The sequence below is a fragment of the Tursiops truncatus genome, chromosome 14 (assembly GCF_011762595.2).
Source record: "Tursiops truncatus isolate mTurTru1 chromosome 14, mTurTru1.mat.Y, whole genome shotgun sequence".
Lineage (NCBI taxonomy): Eukaryota > Metazoa > Chordata > Mammalia > Artiodactyla > Delphinidae > Tursiops > Tursiops truncatus.
In genome coordinates this window covers 9530318-9557376 of record NC_047047.1, presented here as the reverse complement: position 1 = coordinate 9557376, position 27059 = coordinate 9530318, and the positions used below count along the sequence as shown (strand labels likewise).

The 27059-nt window shown below is 44.6% G+C and overlaps 1 protein-coding gene and 1 long non-coding RNA gene across 3 annotated transcripts in view; both read left to right on the top strand.

Moving 5' to 3' along the window:
- The window catches only part of ZNF892 (zinc finger protein 892), a 64295-nt gene extending 49363 nt beyond the window's left edge, over positions 1–14932 (top strand). The window contains exons 2-6 of one of the 2 annotated variants that reach the window (XR_012325598.1): positions 591–679; positions 3749–3851; positions 4359–4445; positions 6646–8697; positions 11571–14932. Coding sequence is in view for 1 of the 2 variants with exons in the window: in XM_033838722.2 (XP_033694613.1) it covers positions 591–679; positions 3749–3851; positions 4359–4445; positions 6646–7913 (1547 nt within the window). In the remaining variant the exon portion in view is untranslated. Of the gene's footprint in view, positions 1–590; positions 680–3748; positions 3852–4358; positions 4446–6645 lie in introns of both variants that reach the window. The other variant, XM_033838722.2, reaches the window with a different exon arrangement.
- Positions 14933–23213: 8281 nt separating this feature from the next.
- LOC141276305 (uncharacterized) lies at positions 23214–26852 on the top strand. The gene is made up of 3 exons (XR_012325597.1): positions 23214–23428; positions 24901–25037; positions 25419–26852. It is a non-coding gene; the product is annotated as an uncharacterized lncRNA (long non-coding RNA).
- Positions 26853–27059: the final 207 nt, after the last annotated feature.

The window sequence follows — 27059 nt, the reverse complement described above, 5'->3', positions numbered from 1 at the left end:
CCATATCTGACAATTTGGCTTTTGATAATGACTTTCTTTTGTTCTCACAGGAATCTCGTAAGGCGGTTATGGAGGAAGGAGACTATCAAATAGACCCATTTGGCAGATGGGGAAAGTGAGGATTCGAGAAGTCACAGGATTTATTTAGAGTACTTGGATTTTTTTTCCCCACAGGCCCATTGCTTTTCTGAGAAAGCCAGTTTTGTATCTGAAAAGCCAATGTTCAAAATGAATTTACCTAGTCTTTCATCCTGTGAGCCTGGAATAGAACAGGAGTGACTCATTGAGGCACGGATTGACACACCGAGACTTTGAGATTATTTTGACGACACTCAGCAGTTGAGAAATGGAAATATGTATTTAAGTGTCCAGGATCTCGTAGCAGAGTTCTACTGGAGTTTAAGGGCAGAGGAGCATAGGAGGAACCTGAGGCAGCCATGGTCATGACTGTCTTGTATAAGAGATGTTGTGGGATTGTCCCTTGGTTCCCTGTGTTGACTCTTCTCAGGTGACAAGTAGTTGTGTGTGGCAGTTTCTGTGAGTGTACTGCAAGCAAGAGTAATCACTGGGGCTCCTATTTCCACTTCTAGGGTCACTTTCTGAGAATTCAGACCTTCCCCATGCTGGAAACCCAAAAGAAAATGGCCTGACCTCTGTGCTGCTGACCCCTGCATACCAGGTGGGTTTAAATTTCTTCTTTTTTTTTTCTGTTCTCAGAACATGAATATAGTTTCTAGCATTGTTATGGACTTGCTCAGCCGTGGTTCCTAGACCACTGGCTTCATCCTAATAAAATAATGAGCAGTGAACCTAATAGTAAATGCTCTTCACATGGACAGAACTTTCCCTCCTGGCATCACTTCTCTATCCACTTAGTGCTAGATGCACGCTTACAAGCTCTTCAGGGCTGTGATTGGCCTCCTGGCGAGATGCAAAGGAATAAGAGCCAGTTGCCTTGCCTTGTGAAATTTATTGAGGAAATAAGATACAGATAAGTAAAATAGTTAAACAGCAAGAAGAAATATATATATATATATATTAATAGAGAAATTACTAGTACAGACAAGTCATAAAAGACCTTAGAAGAGGTTTTCCATCCCCTAGAGTATTTGGGGGTAAAATGCTGGGATAAAAGCTGCATTTTGGAAGACAAGAGAGAGTAGGTAGTTGGAAAATAGAATATAGGAATATTCCAAGAGAGAGAACAGCTTTGACAAAAGTCTCCCAAGTGATGAGAGAGTCAGAGGTCTTCAGGGAGAATGTGTGTCACTGTGGAGTGAGCTGGAGTGTGATGAGGGAAGTGTAGGCGTGTTGTAGCCAGACCACAGGAAAAATCCACACAGGATCTTATTCCAAAGGCAGATGAGGCCCCGTGAAAGTTTTTAGAGGCCCAGCAAGATGAAACATGCCGTGAATGATTGGAGAGAGAACATTAGTCAAGATACTTCTGTAGGATCTGGTCTAGGATACTGGGAGAATGGCAGACCCCGTGGTAAAGGCATTGGGACCGCCTGTCAAGCTCAGACCTGCCTCACAGCATCCAGGTGCTGACAGTGCATGCAAAACGCTAGGAAGAAACACCAGTACTGATTCTGATCTGAATTGGTAGATCTCTTTCAGAGGGAAGAGGAGAGAGAGTCAGTAGCATCTGCTGGATGGTAGATGTGGTCTACCTGTGCCCTCAAGCCCCCCACATACTCACACTGAGCAGCAGCTCCTTAAATGAGTTTGATTGCTGAGGTTTTCTCAGAACTAAAGTCTGAAAGGAACTGCTAGGTAGTCTGTTACTGCTGCGTTGTTTGTAAGAAAAGAGACTGTACAAATTACCTGGCTTGTGTTGAGCACTCCTGAGGCATGTGGCCTTAAGGGACCGTAACTTAAAAAAAAGGGAAGTTATTTCATAGTTCAAGTATTAGAAGAAGATTTAAATTATTTTGAGCAAGGGATTTTCAAAGTAGTTTCTCTTAACTTTGTGTCATTATGTGAATTATTTTACCAGTTGGTTTTGGAGGATATGTACACATATATACGCGTGTGTGTATACATATAACATGTATATATGTATACACATATATATTCAGGGGCTATGGCAAAAGCGGTGTTTCAAAGAAAGCCATGACTGGTTCATTTGCTAGCATCCCAGGGACTGCTCTGTTTCAATGTGACTCCATTACATTGAAGTTGTATAGAAAAAATTTTTAATAGAGTTAGAAAAATTATTAGACATTTGTTTTATCAGCAGTAAACAGATTCAGCTCTAGATTCAAAGGAGCATTACCCACCCTGCACACTCTCCCTACATTTTAGTAGACGGTCTAAACTTTGTGCCTGTCATCTAGGTCAAGGTAAGGTAAAGTAAACACTCCTGTAATGTTTTCAATGTTTGATACACTTCTGTTCCCCTCCCACCTCTGTTCCCAGGCACACTTTTATAGAACACCCCATTTAAACTTAATTCCTGTTTCTATTAATTCTTGTTCAAGTGTTTCACCTTCTTTTAATTCTTTGACAAATATTCACCGTGTTCCTGCTCTGTGCCAAAGACTAGGGCTGCTTCACTGGGAAAAATTAAACCTGGCCTCTACTCTCTTCGAGGTTAGCTTCTAATGGGACAGACAGATGTTAATCACAAAGTCCCCTTGCTGTGTGCATAACCCAGGAGGAGGGAAGGAACATGGTGCTACCACCCAGAGAATCAGGGAAGGCTTCCCTGAGGAGGTAACCCCTGAGCTGAGATCCGAAGTGTGAGTAGGATTAAAATAGCTGAAAGGATGGGGAAACGGGGGAACATTCAGGGACAGAAAGCAGTGTGTGTAAAGGGGCAGAAGGGAGGGAGAATGATGTACATTTCAGGCAGCCAAAGGGCAGCCGGCAGCTGGAGCACAGAGAATGCAGGAGAAGCAGTGTATGATGGGGTAGAGAGGAGATGGTGGAGGTGGGGGGAGAGTGGTCAGACTGACTGGGGAGAAATGGCAAGAACACTTTCGGAACTCTGATAATTTGGGCTTGAAATCTGGTTTGTTTGTTTGTTTTTGCGGTACGCGGGCCTCTCACTGCTGTGGCCTCTCCCGCTGAGGAGCACAGGCTCCGGACGCGCAAGCCCAGCGGCCATGGCTCACGGGCCCAGCCGCTCCGCGGCACATGGGATCTTCCCGGACCGGGCCACGAACCCGTGTCCCCTGCATCGGCAGGTGGACTCTCAACCACTGCGCCACCCAGGAAGCCCTTGAAATACTGTTTTACAAATCTATATACTGTGACATGTGTAGCAAACACCTTAATTTTTAGAAAATATATTGGACTGATTTTATTCTCAAAGGAAAACGAGAGAGAAAAATAATTCATATTTCTTGAATCTCTTGTATTTTAAAAACATACCATAAAGGAAATACTTAATTCATAATTATATTTTCTCCACTTTCCCATATCTAAATAGTAAGGATTTCTGTAGTTCTATAATTTAACTTTTCACCACGTAAACTAGTAACTTGGTACCTTCAGATTTTACCCTGCAGGTATTCTTTCCCACTTGCAGGTTACATGCGATTCTGATGCGTGGAGGTAAGGAGCGAGTCTGTGACTTCAGATACACCAGAGAATCTTAGTATTGGAAAGGATGGTAGAGGTCGTTTTGTCTAACCTTCCTGTCCTTCCTGTCTTTCTCCTCTTATGCCGTCTGTTTGAGTCCTTCCCAGAGGCTTCTGGAAGGATGTCCCTTGGTGAGCACTTGATGTGTTCGATTTTTCAGGAGTCGATGATCAGGGATATGGCTGAGGCTCTCACCCAGTGGGGGCAGCTGAACACTCCTCAAGGAGATGTGCCTGAGAAGCATAGGAATCTGGTCTTGCTGGGTAAGCATCACCCCGGCCCCCACCCAGTGTGGGAATTTACCCAGTGTGGTACCTTTGCTTCCTCAGTTCCTAGGAGCTCTGACGTTCTTAGATTCAAAGATTCTTAATCCCTGTGTAAAGTCTGATGCAGGCAATTTCTTCTTTTTGTTTCTGGATGTAAGTTTAAACCTTCTGGAGTCAGAAGTGGACACCTTTATATCGTAATTGCCTAGGCGGTAGCGTCCTTCTTCCCTATTCCCTGACCAAGGATGTTGAGACAAAGTTCTAATAAAAACACCTCTTAAGAGATGGGTGCTTATTCTTTTAATAGGGAGAGGTAAAAACAAGTGATTCAATTATTCTGAACTCAAATAGACCCCATATCAATCTTCCTACCTTCTTCTGAGCACTGTTGAGGGAGAAATCCAGAACCGACCTTTCTCTCTCTTATACTGACTGTCTTTTCTAACGACCAAGGAGCTAACACTGAGCTCTTTACCAGACTCCTTTTTCTTTCCCCACAAACAGGGCTTCCAATTTCCAAGCCTGATGTAATCTCTCAGTTAGAGTGTGGGGAGGAGCTGGAGAGAGAAGTCTCAAAAGCAACTAGTCCAGGTGAGTGATTTTTGGAAACGGTGAACGTAAAATCCAGATGGTCAGTGGGAAAAGCATCTTTGCAATGCTTGTGAAGGAGCCTTTCCAGATTTCGCTAGACCCATGGAAAGCTTGAAGTGAACTGCCTTTCTCCTGGGCCATACTCCAGCTCTGTGTATGCTGACCTGTTATAGAGTCATAATTTTATTTTTTAGAAAGTCAGTACTTTGCACCCTTTCAAACCAATTCTTTTTCCCAAATAAGGTGAAATAATGTTTGTTAATAATTTGTTTGGGTGCAAGGCTCTAAACCAGGTTTTTTATTTTATTTATTTATTTATATATATTTTTTTGCGTTACGCGGGCCTCTCACTGTTGTAGCCTCTCCCGTTGTGGAGCACAGGCTCCGGACGTGCAGGCTCAGTGGCCATGGCTCACAGGCCCAGCCGCTCTGCGACATGTGGGATCCTCCCAGACCAGGGCACGAACCCGTGTACCCTACATCAGCAGGCGGACTCCCAACCGCTGCGCCACCAGGGAAGCCCCAGGTTTTTTCATATATGTTATTTTATCTCTGCAGGATAACGTGACTTTTTGTCTCAGAACAATGACTATAAATTGATCTCTGAGTCGTCCCCTTGCCTTCTTCTCTAAGTGGAGGTAGCATAGCATAGTGGTTAAGAGTGCAGACTTTGGAACCACTCTTCCTGGGTTCAAAGCCAATCTGAACTACTTACTAGCTCTGTGAGCTTTAACAGATTGATTATTCTTTCTGTGACTCAAATTCCCCAACTGTGAAATGTGGGTAATGATAGCACTTAACTCATAGGGTTGTTGTGAGGATCAAATGAAATAATCCAAGGGAATGCTTAGAACAGTACATGGCTATGTGCTAAGCAAATGATAGCTAATGATTAAGTCCTGCTAACTTTTCTTTTGAAAGATGTCATGGATTTGAGCCTATCACTTTTGTCAAACTGGATACTGCAATAGACTACCAGCTAATTATACTTTCTTTGCTTTTAATTATACTTTCTTATCCTTGTCTAATTAGGCAGCATAATACTGCCAGATTTCCCACAGTGAGTTGTTTACTCTGCCAGTTCTCTATTCCTCTACCTGCCTTCAAGACCTACCTGCCTAGTCATTTTATCTTCTCTGTTCAACTTGAACCCTTAACACGAGACAGGCAAGTCTCTGACTATCCTCCGCTAACCATGTGTTTTCTGCAAATGTTTGGGGCTTCAGTTCTTCCACTCCCCTTAGCTAAAAGTCCATTTGCCTTTAACCTGTTTCTACCTATTTATCCTTACAATCCTAGCCACTTCCTTGATTATGATACGTCATTGAGAAGGTTATATCGTATTGATTTATTTCATGTAGAGTCATGGTTGGAGTGGATAGTAATGACCATTTAAGCCTAGAATATTTAAAAATTTCTAGCAGTGCAGGTTTTTCCCCCAAACTCTTCCTAAGAAGCCTGGAATTTGGGGACAGGTGTCCTGACAGGTTGGGGACCAGTCTGAGCATGTGGGGATTTGACCTTCCCCTCCCCACACACTACTTATTTTTTTGTAAAGGTTGGTTCTGTTTTGCTGTTTCCAATTTGTTTGGTGTGGCGCAATCAGAGATGATCAGTTGCTTTTTAATTACTAATTGAATTTGTAGATCTGAACTACCTTGAATGCTAGCTTCTAGGATTTGTGTCTCACCTTGAGACAGTGGAACCAACAGAGATTTTTGTGTAAGAGGTATGCTTTTAAAAGGTTAGTCTGCCAGCAGTGATTGGGACATATTGGAACAAGAAAAGATTGGTGGTAAGATCAGCTATTGATGGACATTCTCAGGGCATGATGCTCTGGTGAGGTGGTGACAGTGGGCAATCCATGGGAGACCATCATTTTCTGATCCCAGTCCAGTCTCCACCAGACCCTGTTTCTTATCTGCTATTTCCCCCATCACCTCTGTTTAGTCTTGTTCTGTTATTCTTTCTCATTTCCTCCCCTGCTGGATACAGGAATGTTGAGCACTGCTTTGCCCAGTCATCTTTCTTTTCTCATGCTCTCTCAAGGTTGCAGGGCTATTTTTGAGAACTTAGAAGTTCCTCTGTCCCCTGTAAGCATTTTTTGTTTGTTTCATTATTTTCCTACCACAGCAATTATTTTTCTCTCAGTGTAGGAAATGATACATTGTATTTTTGTTTCTTTCACACTGGGATACAGGACTGGAATGCAAGGAGCTAACTCCAGAGCAGGATATTTCTGAAGAAGAATTAGCCCCTGTTAACACTGGGGTGTTAATAGAGAGATTTCCAAAGGAAAGTTCCAGTGAATGTGAGGATTCTTTAGAAAGTCAGCAGGAAAACCATGAGAAACATTTAATACAAGAGGTTGTCCCTCAGAAGAAACCTTCTGGGGAGAGAAGTTACCAGTGTGATGGATTTGGAAGAAATTTTAGTCGGAGGACATTCCTTGTTCAACAGCAAGGAGAGCGACAACACAATTGTGATTCATTTAAAAAGAACTTGAAACAAAATTCAGACCTAATGAAACATGAGAAAATTTGTGCAGAAAAGAAGCCTTGGAAGTGTAATGAGTGTGAAAAGGCCTTTAGTTACTACTCAGCTTTTGTCTTACATCAGAGAATTCACACAGGAGAAAAACCCTACGAATGTAATGAATGTGGTAAATCCTTTAGTCAGAGCATACACCTTACTCTACACCAGAGAATTCATACGGGAGAGAAACCTTACAAATGTCACGAATGTGGGAAAGCCTTCAGTCACCGCTCAGCCCTTATTCGGCATCATATAATCCATACTGGGGAGAAACCCTATGAATGCAATGCATGTGGGAAGGCCTTTAATCAGAGTTCATACCTCACTCAACATCAGCGAATTCATACTGGAGAGAAACCTTATGAGTGTAATGAATGTGGAAAGGCCTTCAGCCAAAGCACATTCCTTACCCAGCATCAGGTCATTCACACTGGAGAAAAACCCTATAAGTGTAATGAATGTAGGAAAGCTTTTAGTGATCGTTCAGGCCTTATTCAGCACCAGAGAACTCATACTGGGGAGAGGCCTTATGAGTGTAATGAATGTGGGAAAGCCTTTGGCTACTGTTCAGCCCTGACTCAACACCAGAGAACTCACACTGGGGAGAAACCCTACAAATGCAATGATTGTGCCAAAGCCTTCAGTGACCGCTCAGCCCTTATTCGTCATCAGAGAACACACACTGGAGAGAAACCTTACAAGTGTAAGGATTGTGGAAAAGCTTTCAGCCAGAGCTCATCTCTTACAAAGCATCAGAAAACTCACACTGGAGAAAAACCTTATAAGTGTAAGGAATGTGGAAAAGCTTTCAGCCAGAGTTCATCCCTTTCTCAACATCAGAAAACTCATTCTGGAGGGAAAACCAAGGAATATGGAAAAGCCTTTAGTGAGCATTCAGCCTTTGGCCAGCAAAAGAGAATTCATACTGGATAAAGGTCCTGTACGTGTAGTATGTTCAGAACATATTTATTGAACAATTACTATACATGCTGTGAGGGCTACAAAGGAATTTAAGACTGTGTTACAAAAAAAGATCTAATTGAGAAGTCATTGTTGATATGGGACATAGCTTATTTAGAGTGTGAAAGAAGGGTTTTACATTTTTTTAAGTAACAGAGGAAGTTGTGTATTTCCCTGGGGAGAGAGGGAAATTATTTCCAACACCCTAATGTGTATGTAAGCTACCAAATCCTTGTGAGAGAAATAGGGTGTGCCATGATGGAAAGAGGCCATCTTGGCTGGGGTAGGTGGTCTCATAATGCTAAGGAGATGAAGTTTTGAAGGGATAAATGGTCCTTTTAGGCAAATTGCAAGGGCGGAAATAAGAGGTTGGCGATTAACAATGAACCTGTACAGGGTTGAGAGTGGTGGTGGAAGGGACGTTGTCCTTGGTCTTAAATACCAGAGCACTTAGGAGGTGGATAGAAAGCATAGACAAAAAGAGCTTGGGGATGAACTCACATGTTGATTGAGATAACTACTCAAATGAGTACCAAGAACCAGGAAAAATATCAGTCAGGCTTGTTAGTTAGTCACAAAGTTTCCATCTTGAAGCCAAGGAATATTGGCCCGGCAAGTCCACTTCTGCACTTTTGGTCTTTTAGACAATGTTCATTGAGAAGTTACCTACTAAGAATCACAACTCCAAGGGTCAAGGCTGACAACCTAGAAAGGGAGATTACAGAAGGGACCTCTGATGCTTTCAGTCTGTTTTAAGGTGAGTTACCTGAGAATGTGCATATTTATAAAAATTTGCCTCAGTTGTATGTAGTTTGTACCCTAAGCTTTTTCATACCATCGTTTAATTTACCTGTAGACCTGAACTGACACGGCATATTAGGTGGTAAACAACTTGAAAACACTAGAAACACCTTTCATCATTTTACTCTTAAATAGAGGCAGGTGACATCTTTATATTTGTTTTTTTTTTCACTGAAACTTTGAAGATTATTTTTGCAAACATTTTGAGTACTGTGTTTTTAGTGGTTACAAGTTCGACTGTGATGTCTTAGTGTGCATTTCTTTCAGTTTATCCTGCTTTCTGTGCTTCTTGAGGCTGTAGGTGTGTGTCTTTTGCCAGATTTGGGGGATTCTCAGCCACCATTTCTTTGAATACATCTTCAGCCTCCACCCCCACCCCTTCTAACAAATGTTAGATCTGTAGTCTCACAGGTTCCTGAGACTCTGTTTACTTACTTTTTGGTACGTTTTTATCTTAGTCTGCATGGGTTGCCATAGCAAAGTGCCATAGCTTGGGTGATTCAAACAACGGAAATTAATTTCTCACAGTTTTGGAGGCTGGAAGTCCAAGATCAAGGTGTTGGCCTTGGTCTCTGATGAGGGCTCTCTTCCTGGCTTGCAGATGGCTGCCTTCTTGCTGTGTCCTCATATGGCCTTTTCTTGGTGCCTGAGCATGGAAGGAGAGAAAGAAAGTGCTTGCTCTCTTCCTTTTGTAAAACCACCAGTCCTGTCCGATTAGGAATCCAGCCTTATGACCTCATGTAGCCTTAATTTACTCTGAAAAACCCTATCTCCAAATACAGTCTCATTGGAAGTTAGCACTTCAACATATGAATTTTGGTGGGATACAATTCAGTCCGTAGCATTTCAGTCCCTGGCCCCCCAAATTCATGTTCTCACATGCAAAAATATATCCACTCCCTCCCAACAACCCCCAAAGTCTTAACTTATTGCAGCATCAACTCTAAAGTCAAGTTCAAAGTCTCACCTAAATATCACATAAATGAGATATGGGTGAGACTTGAAGTATCATTCATCCTGAGGCAAAATTCATGTCCAGCTGTGAACCTGTAACACCAGATAGGTGATGTGCTTCCAAAATTCGATTGTGGGACAGCATAAGATAGACATTCTCACTCCAAAAAGGAGAAATAGGAAAGAAGAAAGGGGTGATGGATCCCAAGCAAGCCCAAAACCTAGCAAAGCAAGCTCCGTGAGATCTTCAGGTGAGGATAAACCTCTCTGGCTTTGTGTCCCACCTTCCAGACCTGCTCGTGCAGCCATCCTGCTGCCTAGCTCTGCTGGGCAGCCCTGCCTCCAAACTGTGGCTGGAGGCTGTCTGGCCTGTTGAAACCAAGCTGATGTCCCCACCCTTTGAAACTGAGGAGGCAGCCTCAAGATCTCTGAGTCGACTTCAGAGTCATTCTTCCCTTTCTTGAAGCACAGCGCATGTTTGCAGCTGAATAAGCTCTATTGTCTGGCCCTATAGGATCTAAGAATTCCAACAGCCTTCCTTCATTTGTCTGGTTTTTCTATCCCCTTTAGTCCCAGCTGGCTGTGTTTCTGCTGGTATAGTCCCATTTCTGTCCCTGGCTTCTGCTGAGATGGCTGATTAAATCTACGAGTCACATCCATGATCTCGTTATCAAATGGTTGCTCAGCCTCGCCCTTAGTGTTCTCTTCAGAACAAGTTTTCTCGTGTTTTGCAACATGGATAGAATTTACTAAACCTCCAAGTTCTAGTTCCTTTTGGGTTAACAGTTCCTTTTTCATTCATCTCTCTTCTCTCGAATATTTTGTTTCTTGGCTGGGTTGGGTCTTCGTTGTTGCGCACAGGCTTTCTCTAGTCGCAGCGAGTGGGGGCTATTCTTCGTTGCGGTGCATGGGCTACTCATTGTGGTGGCTTCTCTTGTTGCTGAGCGTGGGCTCTAGACGCGTGGGCTTCAGTAGTTGTGGCGCATGGGCTCAGGAGTTGTGGCACACGGGCTTAGTTGTTCTGCGGCATGTGGGATCTTCCTGGACCAGGGCTCAAACCAGTGTCCCCTGCACTGGCAGGCGGATTCTTAACCACTGCGCCACCAGGGAAGTCCCTCTCCTCTCGAATTTTGCTCTAATCAGTAAGGAGGACCCAAGCTGTGCCTTCAATACTTTGCTTGGAAATCTCCTATGTTGAACATCCAGTTTCATTGCTCACACGTTCTACATTCCACAGAACACTGGAACACAGTGCAGTGAAGTTCTTTGCCACTTTACAACAAGGATTGCCTTTCTTCCCGTTTCCAATGATGTGTTCCTCATTTCTGATGTCTGAGACCTCACCAGAATGGCCTTTAATTCTAGGAGTCACCTCAAAACTCTTCCAGCCTCTTTCCGTAACCCAGTTCCAAAGCTACTTCCACATTCTTAGGTATTTGTTAGAGCAGCATCCCTCTTCTAGGTACCAAAACCTGTCTTAATCTGTTTGGGTTCCAAACCAAAATACAGGCAGACCTTGTTTTATTGTGTTTCATTTTATTTGCACTTTGCAGGTATTCTGGGATTGTTTTTCTGTTTTTTGTTTTCCAAATGTAAGGTTTGTGGCAACCTGGTGTTGAGCAACTCTATTGGTGCCATTTTTCCAACAGCATTTCTCAGTTCGTGTCCCTGTCATATTTTGGTAATTCTCTCAATATTTCAAACTTTTTCATTATTATTATATGTGTTATGGTGATCTGTGAACAGTGGTCTTTGATGTTACTAGTATGATTCGCTGAAAGTTAGCATCTTTTAGCAATAAAGTTTTTTTTTTTTTTTTTTTTTTTCGGTATGCGGGCCTTTCACTGTTGTGGCCTCTCCCATTGCGGAGCACAGGCTCCAGACGCGCAGACTCAGCGGCCATGGCTTACGGACCCAGCCGCTCCGCGGCATGTGGGATCTTCCCAGACCGGGGCACAAACCCATGTCCCCTGCATCGGCAGGCGGACTCTCAACCACTGCGCCACCAGGGAAGCCTGCAATAAAGTATTTTTAAATCGAGGTACGTACTTGTTTTTTAGACATAATACCATTGCACACTCGATAGACTACAGTATAAAGATAACTTTTATATGCACTGGGAAACCAAAAAACAGTATGTGACTCACTGTTGCGATATTCACTTTATTGTGGCTTTCTGGAACTGAACGCACAATATCTCTGAGGTGTGCCTGTACCATAGGCTGGGTGGCTCAAACAGAGATTTAATTCTCACAGCTCTGGAGCTGGGAAGGCTAAGATGATTTGGTTTCAAGGGGCCAGCAGATTTGGTTTCTGGTAGGAGCTCTCTTCCTGGCTTGCAGGTGGCCACCTTCTTGCTGTGTTTTCATGGCCTTCCCTCAGTGCATGGGTGTGGAGAGAGAGAATTCTTTCCCCCTCTTCTTAGAAGTCTACCAGTCTTATCACATTAAGACCCCATACTTATAACCTCATTTAACCTAATTACCTTCTAAAAGCCCCATCTCTAAATACAGTCATATTGGGGGTTAGGGCTTCAACATATAAATTCAGGGGACACAGTTCAGTCCATAGCAATTTTCTCTTTGTTGTTCAGATTGGGTATTTTCTATTGTTCTGTCTTCAAGTTCACTGGTTCCTCTGTCCCTTCCATTCTACTATTTGAGCCCATTATTGGGTTTTATGTCAGTTATTGTGTTTTTCACTTGCACTTGATTCTCTATTCTGTTTCTCTGCTGAGACTTCTATTTTTTAAATTTGTGTCAGGTGTGTTTGTAATTGCTCACCGAGGCATTGTTATAATGACTGTTTTAAAATCCTTGTCAGGTAATTCTCACATTTGTGCCATGTCAGTGTTGGCATCTGTGGATCATCTCACTCAGGTTGAGATTTTCCTGGTTCTTTGTGTGATGAGTGATTTTCCATTGAAATCTGGACATTTTGAGTATTATGAGGCCCTGACTCTCTTTGGAGCTTCCGTCTGGGCAGCCTTCCTCTGACACTGCTCTGGTGGAAAGGGTTGGGGGGACACTGCCTTATGACTATAAGTTGGTGTTGGAAGTCCCGGTCCATCATTGGCCTCTGTTGATACGTGGGACAGGGATCCTCAGTACTGCTGGGCTGGGGGTACGGAGGAGTTCCAGCTCCCCACGTGGCCTCCACTGACACCACACCAGTAAGGAAGGGGAGAGACGTCTTATCTCTGGGTAGGGTTGGAAGCCTAGTCTCCCCTAGAGTCCCCGGTGACACTGCTGAGGTGGGATGGGGGAGGGGTTGGCTTTGACAATCCTGTCCCCCACTTGACCTTCTCTGACACCACTCAGGGTGGGGATGGGGCATTGAGGAGCCTCATTACAGCCTGTGAGGGTGGATATGTAGGCTCCCCACTTGGCCTTTGTTGGTTGTGGATAAGAGCACAGTGTTTTTCCATGGTCTCTGGCCGGAGTAGGGTGGTTCTTGTCTAAAAGTTTTCTGTCTTGCTAAGCTGCTCTTTTTTCCTAGTCCTTTGGCTAGAATGAGCAGACTTTTCTTGGGCTTTTTTTTTTGGTCTGTGCTTGTTGTTGTTTCTGGATTTCCTGCTTCTTCAGAACCCAGTCTGGGACAAATGAAGCAAAAAGAAAACCCAAGGAGCCCTGCGTTGTTCTTCAGGTCCAGAGGTCCCCAGCCTGTCTGTATTCTCTCCACCTTTCAGAATCTTATGTTGTTTTTTATAGAACGTGCAGGGGTTTTAGCTATACTTAGAGTAATGGGGGAAATCACCACTCCACCTTTCCCATGACATCCTCCATCTGACACTGAAATGGCAGGTCAAGTTGCATCAAAGGTTTGTAGCTTACACCGGGCATTTGTAACCAAGTAAGGACCAAGAGGAATGCTCACTTGTTCCCCAAAGATACATTGCCTAGTTGGAAGGTAGAAACTATCAGGCTGCAAGTGTCATCTAGCTTTGAGGGAACTATAGTTTTTAAGTTGAGGAAATACCAGCATTTAATTGTAGTTTACAAATTCAAGAAGGAAGAATAAATATGACTAAGAATATAAACTATGAGGTTAAGCATTTTTATTTGTATCTTTGCTCCAAGAACATGTGAGGACCACTGGAGAATTAGATTCAGAATTGTGTGTTTTTTTCCTATTATGTATTATCTATGTGTGTATATCACAAAGAACCAACAAAATAAAGAAGGAAAATAATTGGAATTTGGGACAAATCACGTCATCCTTTTAAATCTGTTTCCTCATTTATATATATTTTAAAATGTCATACCTCCTTGAGAGTGGCTAGATTAGGTAGATAATGGGTGCAGAGTGATTTGTAAGCTATCAAGTGCTGTATGACTATTAGGTATTGGTATAGCTGTTTCTATGACCTGCCATCAGCTTTATGATGGTGTAGCCCAATAAAATGATGATGAATATAACATGTGTCTTTTAATCTTTTATTTAAAAAAGTTTTTTTTAATGAACAGTAGTAAAATCTGCATCTTTTGAGATGATTGTATGGTTTTCTGTAATCTGTTAATGTGGTAAATTACATTGATAAATTTTCTAATGTTAAAGAACACTTGCATTCCTGGGATTTACACAACTTAATGATTTTCCCTACCCTTGGAAGAGTTTGTGCTCCTTGAATGTTTAGTTACATTCACCTGTTAAACTGGGATTATTGTTGTATAGTGTGTGTTTTGACTGGTTTTAGGGGATATTCAGACTTTCTATCTCTTCTTGAATTTTTTTAAGTTAGGCTTTTCTAAAAGTTTTCTTTTTTGCCATTAAGTTGTTCAAATATTTTTATTTTATTTAAAATCCCTGTTTTATCTGTAGTTATGATCTCTTTTTCATTCCTGGAATTGCTTGTTTGTCTCCTCTTCTTTTCTCTTGATTGTGTTTCCAGAGGTTTGTCAGTTTTACTACTCCAAAAAAAAAACCTGGCTTTTGGGCATTTTATAAAATCAACTTTATTAAAGTATACTTTTAGATAAATAAATTCACCCATTTAAAGTGTCCAGTGAGTTTGATAAATATAATACCTGTTTAACCACCAAACTTGTGTGTGTGTTTATAATATGGTTTTTTCCTTCTTTCTTTCCTCCTTTAATCTCATTGACCCAACTAAAATAACCCAACTATTAGTTTCATTGATTTGTTTCTATTGTTTATTCTCTATTTTATTTATTTCTGCTCTAATCTTTATTAGTTTCTTCCTTCTGCTAACTTTAGTCTTAGTTCTTTTTTTTTTTTTTTTTTTTTTGGTACGCGGGCCTCTCACTGTTGTGGCCTCTCCTGTTGCGGAGCACAGGCTCCGGACGCGCAGGCTCAGTGGCCATGGCTCACGGGCCTAGCCGCTCCGCAGCATGTGGGATCTTCCCAGACCAGGGCACGAACCCGTGTCCCCTGCATCGGCAGGCGGACTCTCAACCACTGCGCCACCAGGGAAGCCCCAGTTCTTTTTTTTAAAATATTTTTCTGACGTGGACCATTTTTAAAGTCTTTATTGAATTTGTTACAATATTGCTTCTGTTTTATGTTTTGGTGTTTTTTCTGATTTCGTTTTTGTTTTTTTATTTGGCCGCAAGGCATGTGGGATCTTAGCTCTCCAACCAGGGATCGAACCCACACCCCCTGCATTGGAAGGCAAAGTCTTAACCACTGGACCGCCAGGGAAGTCCCTAGTTTGTTCTTCTTTTACTGCTTCCTTGAGGTATAAAGTTAGGTTGTTGATTTGAGTTCTTTTTTAGTGTAGGTATCTACTACTATAAACTTCCCTTTTGGTACTGCTTTTGCTGCAAACTGTAAGTTTTAGTATGTTGTGTTTTCATTTTCATTTGTCTCAATATTTTTTATTTTTTTTATTTTTTGCGGTACGCGGGCCTCTCACTGTTGTGGCCTCTCCCATTGCAGAGCACAGGCTCCGGACGCACAGGTTCAGCAGCCATGGCTCACAGGCCCAGCCGCTCCATGGCATGTGGGATCCTCCCGGACCGGGGCATGAACCCGTGTCCCCTGCATCGGCAGGCGGACTCTCAACCACTGCGCCACCAGGGAAGCCCCAAGATTTTTTTTTTTTATCAAGATATTTTTTAAGTTCCTTGTGATATCTTCTTTGACCCATTTGTTGTTCAAGAGTGTGTTGTTTAATTTCCACATATGTGTGAATTTTCCAGTTTTCCTTTTGCTATTCATTTCTAGTTTCATTCCACTGTGGTCAAAAAAGACACTTAATGTGATTTCAATCTTCTTAAAAATTTTAAGACTTGTTTCGTGACCTAAAATGTGATTTATTGTGGAGAATGTTCCATATGCACTTGAGAAGGGAATGTAAATCTCTGAGTTTTTTCTTTTACCACTTTGCCCAACAACATCAGGAGTAACCAGCCAACTTTATTCTCTTTGTTTGTTTTTGTGTTGTCACTCTCAGCCTATAATGATGCTATTGGCTAGAAGTGCCTGAGGTACTCACCTAGGCCCATACTACTTGTAGTGAGCCCGGAGCCAATGTTGTGGCTGGACCAGCCCTTGTGTTTCTTGTTATGACTGCAATATGCACTTCAGCAACAACCATCAGAGTACTTCAAAAAAAAGATTTATTACTCACAGGTCGTAGAGGGTACCTGGCAGGCCCAAGGGCTATACAGCATGGTCAGGGGTAGAAAGAGAGAGAGTGTGGACCTGGGACTCTGCCTTTATTGGGGTCTGAGTGTTTCACAGTTTTATTCTTTATTTGTGAATTTAAAACATAAGAGCAGGAATTAGTGCAGGGGAAGAGAAAAGCAGGGTCACTGGAGTAGTCAGTTACCTAGGTTGCCTAGGGCTTTCTAAAAGGGGAACATACATCATGGGTGGGGCAGCCCGGTTTCTTATCTAGTTGCTTTACTATTAGGTGTGTCATACCACTGACAATTTATTTATTTGAGATGGATGTCTTTGAAATGGATGTCTTGGCAATCAAAAGCTTAATGTCAGACACACAACAGTTAGTTTTCTAAAAGCGTCCCTCCCAGCTTCTTGCCTTTTTACAAATGGTTGAAATGATTAAGAGTATCCAGGGCAGATATTTTGCATATCTCTGTGGCCAGATCACATCATAGACTGTCGGTGCTCTCTTTACTACTGGAAATAGCGTCATGAGGGTCTTTAAATCGAATCGGATTAGAGAGCCAATTCCAGAACCCCTAGGACCAATTCAGAAAACTCATCCTTAAAGTTTTGATTTTCTAGAACCACTCTTGGTACCAAACTCTGTATTAGTCAGGGTTCTCCAGAGACACAGAACCAATAGGAGATAAATATAGGTATAGATGGTATAGATATAGATATCTATCTATATCTCCAATTGGATAAATAATGATATTTATTGTAAGGAATTGGCTCCTGCATTTATGGAGACTGAGAAGTCCCATGACCTGTTGTTTGCAAGGGGAAACCAGTTTTCTGGGGACCCAGAAAAGCTGGTATATAGTTAGAAGGCCTGAGAGCCAGAGAACAATGCTGTCGATTCCATTCCCAGTCTGAAGACCTGAGAGCCAGGAGTGCTGAGGGCAGGAGAAGACCTACGTCCCAGCTCAGCACTCAGGCAGGGAGAGCCAGCTCACCTGTCCTCTGCCCTTTTGTTCTATCCGTGCCCTCAGCACGTTGCATGATGCCCACCCACACTGGGGAGGGTACTCTTCTTTACTCAGTCCACCAATTCAAATGCTAATCTCTTCTGGAAACACCATCACAGACACCATGTTTAACCAGCTATCTGGACATCCCCAGGCCCAGTCAAATTGATCCATAAAATTGGCCATCACACTAATATATTTTTACCATTTAGTCTTGTGCTTTTTTTTTTTTTTGCCTCCCTCCACTTTTCTGTTTTCTTTTGGATTAATTAATAAGTTTTATTAAATTTCTTTTTTTCACTTTATGAGTTTGAAACATATATACCCTGTTTCTATTCTTTTTGGTGGTTATTGTTCATATTTTAACAAGCTGAGTTAGCTTAAAGCATGTTTAACTGAAACTCTAAAGTTAATCAATTTCATTCCTACAAAGAAATTAGGGACCTCAGAATCCTTTAACTTCAATCACTCCTATATCAGCTAGCTATTGTTGCATAGCAAACCATTCTAAAATTTAGTGGTTTAAAGCAATAACTATGTCTTATTCTCCATGAATCTCTGGGTCAGCTGGATGGTGCTACAGATCTGATCTCAGCTGGGCTCGGTCATGTGTATATAGACAGGCTGGCTGGCCGAGGATGGCCTTGGATGGGATGCCACTGCCCTCCTTCTGCCATTCCAGCAGGCTAGCTCAGGCATGCTCTCCTGGTGACAGGGGTCCAAGAGAGTGGAAGCATGCAAGGCTAGAAATTAGCACACCATCTCTTTCATCACATTCCTGGGCCAAAGCAAGTCACAAGGCCAGCCTGGATTCAAGAGGTAGGGAAATAGATTCTATCTCTGTATTTAAGTCACCAGGGACTCCCCTGGTGGTCCAGTGGTAAAGAATCCACCTTCCAATGCATGGGACGAAGGTTCGATCCCTGGTCAGAGAACTAAGATCCCACATGCCGCAGGGCAGCTAAACCCGCATGCTGCAAGCGCCTCAACGAGAGAGCCCGCGTGCCCCAAACTACAGAGCCCACGCGCCCTGGAGCCCAAGCACGGCAACTGGAGAGATAACCGAGCAGACCATTTGCTGTAAGGAAAAAAAAGATCCCACATGCCTCAATGGAGATCCCATGTGCCACAACTAAGACCCGACACAGCCAAAAATAAATAAATTTTGAAAAGGAAAATAAATAAAATAAATATTTAAAAAAATAAAAATAAAGTCACATTACAAAGGCTGTGGACATGGAGGGGTGAAGAATTGGGTCAGTCTTTGCAACTGATATACCACACTCACCCTCCCATCTTAAATATTAGTGTTATAAGTACTGACATGGTCATTTTTTTATAAAGTCAATGTTCATTTAGATTTGCCCACAGATTTATCTCTATTCCTTCTTGCATTCCAGAAGACCTTCCTTCTGGAATCATCTTTCTTCCTGAAGGATATCTTTTAGAGGTTACTCTCGTGAGGATCTGTTGTAAATTGTCAGTTTTTTGTTGATTGATGTCTTTATTTTTGCCCCAGTTCTTGATGTATATTTTCACTGGGTATAGAGTTCAAGGCTGACTGTTACTTTTCTCTCAGCATTTTTTTTTTATTGGCTTGCGGGACCTTAGTTCCCAGACCAGGGATTGAACCTGGGTCCCATCAGTGAAAGCACTGAATCCTAACCACTGGACCGCCAGGGAATTCCCTTCCTCAGCACTTTAAAGATATTGTTCTACTTTTATTCTGGTTTCGTTTTTCATGGTTTCATAGTCAGGAGTTGTGAGCTTAAATCTTCCTGATCTTTTTTTTTTAATTTTATTTAGTTATTTTTGGTTGTTTATGTTTTTCCTTTGCCAACCTATTTGAAACTAGATTGTTGACATTCAGTTTCAGCCCTGATGTCATATATTTTATAAGAATATGTATCAGCGTGTGAGCAAGTATATCCTCCGACATAACCACAATACCATTATTCAACCCCCAAAATCTAACATTTATGCAATAATATTATCTAACATATAGTCAGTTTTTTTCTTAAAATATTTATTTATTTATTTATTTTGCTGTGCCAGGTCTTAGTTGCGGCACATGGGATCTTTAGTTGCAGCATGCAGGATCTGGTTCCCTGACCAGGGATCAAACCCGGGCCCCTGCATTGGGAGTGTGGAGTCTTAACCACTGTTCCACCAGGGAAGTCCTTGGTTAGTTTTAATTTATCCACGGTTATCCCAAAATGTCATTTACAGCTCCACCGTCTGTTTCCAATCAATGATGGCACATTGCATTTTTTTGGTCCTGCCTCTGTAGTCTGCTTCAGTTTAGAATGGTCTTTTAACCTCTTTTTGTCTTTCATGGCATTAACATTTTGAGGAGTCCAGGCCAGTTGTTTTGTGGAATGTCCCACAATCTGTATTTTCTGATTATTTTCTCATGATTAGATGCAGATTAAGCATTACTGGCAAGAAAGCTATATAGCTGTTGTGTAATCCTCAAATCACATCAAGAAACTCAAGATGCCAATTTGTCTATTGTTCCTAATGCTAAGTTTGATTACTTTGCCTTTGGTTCCTTTTAATGAGAAATGATTTTTTTAAATATTTATTTATTTATTTTGGTTGCACCAGGTCTCAGTTGAGGCTCGCCGGCTCCTTAGTTGCAGCACGTGGGCTCCTTAGTTGTGGCATGTGGGATCTAGTTCCCTGACCAGGGATTGAACCCAGGCCCCCTGCATTACCTACTGCGCCACCAGGGAAGGCCCGAGGGTTTTTTTGTTTTTTTTTTTTTTTTTTTTTGGTTTTGACGTCTGAAAGTAGTTCTTACATTTCTATGAGCAGACCTATGATTTTTTTTAAATACTGTTTTATTATTTTTTTAATTTATTTTTGGCTGCTTTGGGTCTTCGTTGCTGTGTGTGGGCTTTCTCTAGTTGCGGAGAGCAGGGGCTACTCTTCATTGCGGTGCGCGGGCTTATTGCAGTGGCTTCTCTTGTTTCGGAGCGTGGGCTCTAGACGTGTGGACTTCAGTAGCTGTGGTGTATGGGCTTAGTTGCTCTGCGACATGTGGGATCTTCCCAGACCAGGGATCAAACCCGTGACCCCTGAATTGGCAGGCAGATTCTCAATCTCTGCGCCACCAGGGAAGTCCCACTTATGATGTTTTAATCCAGCATTTCCATCTGTGTGTGGAGTTTTAGAAAGAACATCTGCCTCACTGAATGCTGACATAATAGTTTATATGAACGTTTATTCTCCTTGTTTCCCTGCTCATATAGAATTGGACTTCTCCAAACTTTAGAAATAAAAGGAAACTCGTACACTGATGGTGGGAAGGTAAAAATGCTACCACCACTTCGGAAAATGGTTTAGCAGTTTCTTAGAAAGTTAAACATATACCTACCCATTGACCCAGAACTCTGACTCCTAAATATTTACCCAAGAGAAATGAAAACATTTGTTCACAAAAGCACTTACACAAGATTGTTGCTAGTAGTGCTGTTCTTAGTAGCCAAAACCGGAAACAGCCCAAATGTCCACCAGCAGTGTAATAGCAAACTAAAGGACAGCATATGCACACAATGGACTACTGCTCAACAATAAAAAGAATGAGCTACTGATGTATGGACGGATTTAAAAAACATCATGTGAGTGAAAGAAATCAGAACATACAGTACATGCAATACGATTCCATTTATACGAAAGTCTAGAAAAGACAAAACTGATCTATAGTGACGGAAGGTAGGAGAGTCACTGCTTCCTGCGGGAGCACTGCGTGGGAAGGGGCACAGGGAACTTTCTAGGGTGACGAAAATGTTCCTCCTTATCTTGATTGGATGTGGATTCTACAAGTGTGTATCTGTCAAAACTGTACAGTTAAGGTTTATGTATGCATGGTACGCGACATGTTTCTAAAATGCAAATAAACGTATGTGTGTATGATTCACATCTCCACGTTTAAAAAGAGATAAAAAGGGAAGGAAGGAAAAAATTTTTTAACATCTTTATTGGAGTAGAATTGCTTTACCCTGGTGTGTTAGTTTCTGCTGTATAACAAAGTGAATCGGCTATACATGTACATATATCCCCATATCCCCTCCCTCTTGCGTCTCCCTCCCACCCTCCCTATCCCACCCCTCTAGGTGGGCACAAAGCACAGAGCTGATCTCCCTGTGCTATGCGGCTGCTTCCCGCTAGCCACTCTCTCACTTCGTCCCAGCTAACCCTTGAAGGAAGGAAATATTAACTGCCTGGCAAAGACTCAGAATTAACTGAGTAGATCACATTAATTTAAGATTAGGCGAAAGGGGGAACTGAGATCTCTGCAGTGTGCTGGATCCCCTGGCACTGCTGTCCAGGAGCTCAGCTTCGGTTTTGCCCTTTTAAGCGGCTTATTGTCTTTTTAAGAACTGCCCTGTAGTTCCCTTTGGCTTCACCAGGTGGCAGTGTTGTACCAATCAGTCAGGGGCGGGGACCAGTCAGATCTCTGGAGATGCCTGTGGTGTCCAGAGCCGCTAAGGAGAACTGGTTTCCTTTTTGTCATCATTATCATCATCATCCACTTTTGGGCAGATGACATTACTCATCTCAATTACCTATTTAATTTACCAGCCTCAGCTGAAAATGACTCATCTTTTTCCAGCCTGAGGAGGAGTCTGGAAAATGATTTACCTTCACAGAGCCGTGCCCCTGAGATTTTCAATTTATTAATGAGCTCCAGGCTCATTATATTGAAAATTACCAACATTTATTGAGCGTTTGCCACGCAGCAGGAGCTGTGTAAGTGCTGAATATATATTATATCATTTCTGCTTCCGGAGGGAGGGACTGTTCATAAACCAAACTTTCAGGTGAAGAAACAGATGAAAAGGGTCCTGTGATGTCCCAGTGCAGGGAAGAGGGGAACTGGGCCTGGCTCCAGCAGCGGGCTCCAGGGCCACGGTCAAGGCGAGTGGACCTGGGACTCTCCTGGTCTCGTTGCTGAGCAGAACAATAGGAGACAAGTTTTGCTTGACGTTTCCATGACAGGACTTTGCTTTTCATCCCTTCCAAACTCTGGGGTGGCTTCACCACTTCAGTGCATGTCATTCTTAGTACATCCTGTGGACTTGCCAACAGGATTTTCAGCCTGTCTGCTTCAAAGAGGAATGAGGTGATTGGTCTCTTTAGAAGCCTTGTCTATGGAGAAATCACAACAAGAAAATGATTCTCTTTTCTTGTCATTACTGAGCACATCTCTGTGCCCTGATCCCTGCCATGGGTCCTGCTAATTTAGACCGCTCCTTTTATATCTTCAGGAGACAGAGTTGTAGAAATATTCCTTCATCGCCTTGTGCTCCCAGCTCCCAGCACGGTGGTGGATACACAATGGGTACTCAGTGGAGGTTGGTGGACTGAAAGGCCTTTTGAATTCTTGGCAAAACACACCTGAAATTATTTTTAGCTCTCTAATGATAATTTGCCTCATTATGTGGGATGTCCTGTTCTCTGTTGGACTCACTGTTTTCGAAAGATGCGCTTTCTCTGGGGCTGACTTCAAGTCACGTTCGAGGCTTATGGTTTTAGATTTTAGAAGCACACCTTCACCCAGAGTTCCTTTTTTTTTTTTTGCAGTACGAGGGCCTCTCACTGCTGTGGCTTCTCCCGTTGTGGAGCACAGGCTCCGGACGCGCAGGCTCAGCAGCACGTGGGATCCTCCCGGACCGGGGCACGAACCCGTGTCCCCTGCATCGGCAGGCGGACTCTCAACCACCGCGCCACCAGCGAAGCCCCCAGGGTTTCTTTTAAGGACTCCAAATTCTAGCTCTTCGTTTTAGCTTTTTACAGACACACACACACACACACACACACACACACACACACACACAGGTTTTTAATAGTTCTTTTCCTTTTCAATACACACGTTTGCTCAGCTGGGGCTGCTGCTTTGTGCTCCTGCCGCCCCACAGAACCAACAGCTGACACATGGTTCATCACCCCGTGTCTCCCACAGAGTCAGGTCTGTAAAGTCGTTGCCATGGAGATGACTGGAGGCCGAAGGATGGGGGAGCAGAACACGACCTGCTGTGGGGAGATAGCTCTGACCCCAGCTTCTCGGCCAGGAAGAAGGAGGGCCCTGTGCCTTTGAGTTGGGGTTCCTTCTGACTATGTGCTGAGGTGAGACCCAAGGCCCCTTGCCTGGAAACATGCCCTTGGGTGGTTCTGGTCCAAGCGAGGCCTTCACACGGAAACCCAGTCCAGCGTCCTGGTGAGCCTGCTCCGAATTCTTGCAGTGCTGTAGACTCATTTCTCAGAAACTTGAGTCAAGTGGAGACAGGAGCAGAAACAGTTACACTCGCAGAGCAGAGGTGCAAGACAGGTGCTCGGGCCTCAGCCCCACTGGGCGATGCAGTCAGCGGCTTAGCCGCCAGGAACTTCAGGAGGGTACTTGGGTCGGGACACAGCCTGTCCAACAGCAGAGAAATAGAAGCATGAAACACGGGCAGGCTGGGGGCAGAGCAACTTCAGCGCGGCTGTCTGGGGCTGGAGGGGTACGGCAAAGTCTCTGGAGTTGATGGTTGATGGAGAGCGCCTGATCCCCGGGGTGTGGGTGGAGGGAATGTATTTAGTTAGGATCGTCTAGGTTATGCTTCAGTAACAGATGAACGCCAGACCTCAGTGCCTAATCCAACGAGGATTCATTTTTCACTCTGGTGGCCCAGGGTTGGGGGGCCAGTGTAGTCTGGGGCAGGGGCGGAGGGTGTTGGGTTTGGCAGCTCTGCCAAGGCCCCGGGATCCAGGCTCATGGAGGTGCCACCGTCCTGTAACATCCTCATCTTTATGTGCGGCTGCAGGGGCCCGACGCAGAGGGAGAGAGTTGTGGGACCTCATACCTGCCCTGCTGTGCTTTGGCCACAGAATAACTCCCTCTACTTCTGCTCACAGCCCGTTCGCCAGGATTAACCAATCACACGGCCTCAACCCAACTACAAGGGAGGCTGGGAAACGCAGTCTGCCTCGGCCTCCGGGAGAGGAGGCTGAACCGGGGCTGGGGCTGGTGAAGGCGGACACTGTCTGTGCTGCAGCATCTGACCAGCGCTGGGGACGGAACATTATTAGGGGCACGAGTAGCCCTGAAGTATTTCACGTAGGGGGGTGTCATGACCAGATGGGGTCCCCTGTGGGCCATTCCCAGGACAGGCAGACGGGAGGTGCAGAGGCTCCACAGGTGCTGCTGAATCGCAAGGATTTTCATCTGCCAGAGAATCAGGGGAAGGGATTCCCGCTGTGCCCACTTCCCCGACCTGAAGCAAAGGCCATTTCTCCCCGAGAGTTTCCAGGTGTTCCTGGGTGCCTTCCATCTACCCAAGAGGAGCCACGTTCGGCCCAAGTCTCCTTACGAGAACTTGGGTTTGGAGGGACCTGAGTCCTTGAGCTGACCCTGGGGGGCTCCCAGCAGGCCCCAGAGCTGGGCCTCCTTCTTCCCACCACCCTGGGCCAGCTTTCCTGCCCTGGCTGCCTGTTGCCTGCTGAGACTTACGCTCACCTGCTGGTGCCTTGGAATCTGCACTCACCTGGGTCCCACCTGCGTATCTAGTTCCTGCCGTCCTTAGCCTGCTGCTACCTCTTTTTTGTTTTTGGCCTCGCAGGCTGACTTGCAGGATCTTAGTTCTCTGACCAGATTGAATCCACGCCCTTGGCAGTGAAAGCGCGGAGTCCTAAACACTGGACCACCAAGGAATTCCCGTGCTGCTACCTCTCGATGCCAAACTTCTGTCCACCGAAGGTTTGCCACCTCATTGCCTTACACTGACTCTGATGTGTGTGTCTGGACTGCATACATCCTGCCGGGTCCCCAGTTTAGTCTAGATCCTTGGTCCCAGTGTACTCCCTTAGCTCTTCCTCTCGTTGAGCTATCCTGCTGACACCCACATCCCTGCTTTGTCCCGCCTCCTTTCGAAGGGCCCAGTCTGCTTTGGGGTGCAGTGCCCTCATCACCAAAGTGTGCTCCTGGCCTGGCCATCCTCGAGCAGTCCCCTTCCCAGCTTGCAGTCATTCATCCCACGGGTCACCTCGCGGGGCATCAGCGTTCACCCCAGCTGCCCCTCCATCGATGCCCTGATGTTCTCCGTCTCTTGGGTTTGCACCCTCCCTCCTTCTGGGCCAGAAAGACCCCGGCTCGGTCTCAACCCTGGAAACGGGCACCCTTGCCTCTCGTCCCCGGCCTGCCTCATCTGTGGGAACGATGCTGTCTGGGCCAGAACTCGCCCTGCTGCAATCAGTGGAAGTCAGCCGTCACTGTGTGGGATTGAGGGGCCGACCTCAGCAATCAGGCAAGACCAAACCTCCCTTTTGCATTTGCGGAAACTGAGGTCCTAAGAGGTTAATGAGTCTGAAGTGAGAGGCCGGAACCCAGAGCCGACCTCCCTGGGTGTGACAGACGTGTCCTTGAAGTGTCACCTGCTGTGTACACGGAGGGCGCTCATATCCCAGCCCGAACAGAATCCCTTGACGACTGTACCCTCAGGTTACAAGTTGGGGTTTTCAATACCAGGACCTGGGACAGGAGGAAGACTTAAGACAGCACAGTGGAGGAAGGGCCTGAGGACAGACAGAGCCCCGGAGAAACTTCCCCCCGGCGAGAGCTGAGCGGGTTGCTAGGAACGCGATGACTGACATTTCAGTTTGAGGATTTTTTTCCTTCATCTGCCGCAGTCACCTTCCTTTACCCCCTAGCCCTTAGTCAGAGATCTTTACATAATTGTTTTAGTGGTGAGTCAGGGATGAAGGAAAAAGGCCGGCTCCCCAGATGCCAGGTGATGACTGCTGCAAGGTGAACAGGGGCCCTGAAATATGGTCCTCGTTCGCTCCAAGGCCTCCAACAGAGAAGTGACCTTGAAAGGGAGTGGGGGCGGATGGTGCAGGGCAGGAGTTGAGCCGTATGACCGGGACAGGAGAGGAGAGGAGGAGCTTGGGACCTCCAGGCAGCAGTCCCTGCTCAGGGGTCCAGTCCCGGGGGTGCAGCTGGCAGCATGGGCCCCAATGCAGGACCTGCAGCTCCCCTGCACCTTGAAGGCTTTGCCTGGAGCTGTTGTACCCGCCATGCACGCTGTACCACATTTGAGTCCCAGCAGAGTCAAACGCGAGCGAAAGGGGAAGAGGAAGACACGAATGATGTGGCTTGGGCTTGGCAAGCACAGGGTCCTGTTCTGATACAATTTAGGGATGAACGTTTACGTTTTCTTCAGTACTGTATAATTCGGTCTTAAAATACTTTCACTACTCGGGGACTAGGAGAGTAGAACCTAAACGTATTGGGCAGCTAGACGTAACACATTATTCTGCAGGTTAAAGGAAAACACACTTTCTGAACTGTGCTCTGAAAACAAAGGCTTCTGTAGTCAAATATGCTTGGAGCACCCAGGGTAGCAGTGAAAGCTGGATCTACCCAGTGTCCACACCCCACTTCTTCCTGAGCCACGGAACCCTGGCTTTATTCCAGGCACAGAGCACCCAGCCCAAAGAGCATGTTCCCAGCCTCCCTGTAGCTCCATGTGGCCTTCTGATCAAGCGCTGGTCAATGAAATGTAAATTCAAGGTCTGGGAGTGACATGGTTGGGGGTGGGTTGTGGGGGGGTGTAGAGGCTGCTTTAAAGGAAGTTGCCTTAGCCAGGAGGGATATCAGCCCCTCCCATCTGTTCCCCAGCCCGGAATGTCAATGTGATGACTGGACCTCCAACCCTCATTTGTTCCAGGAGGCAATCACAAGGTTGGAAACCGCCAGAGTAAACAAAAGAGAGGAGGAGCC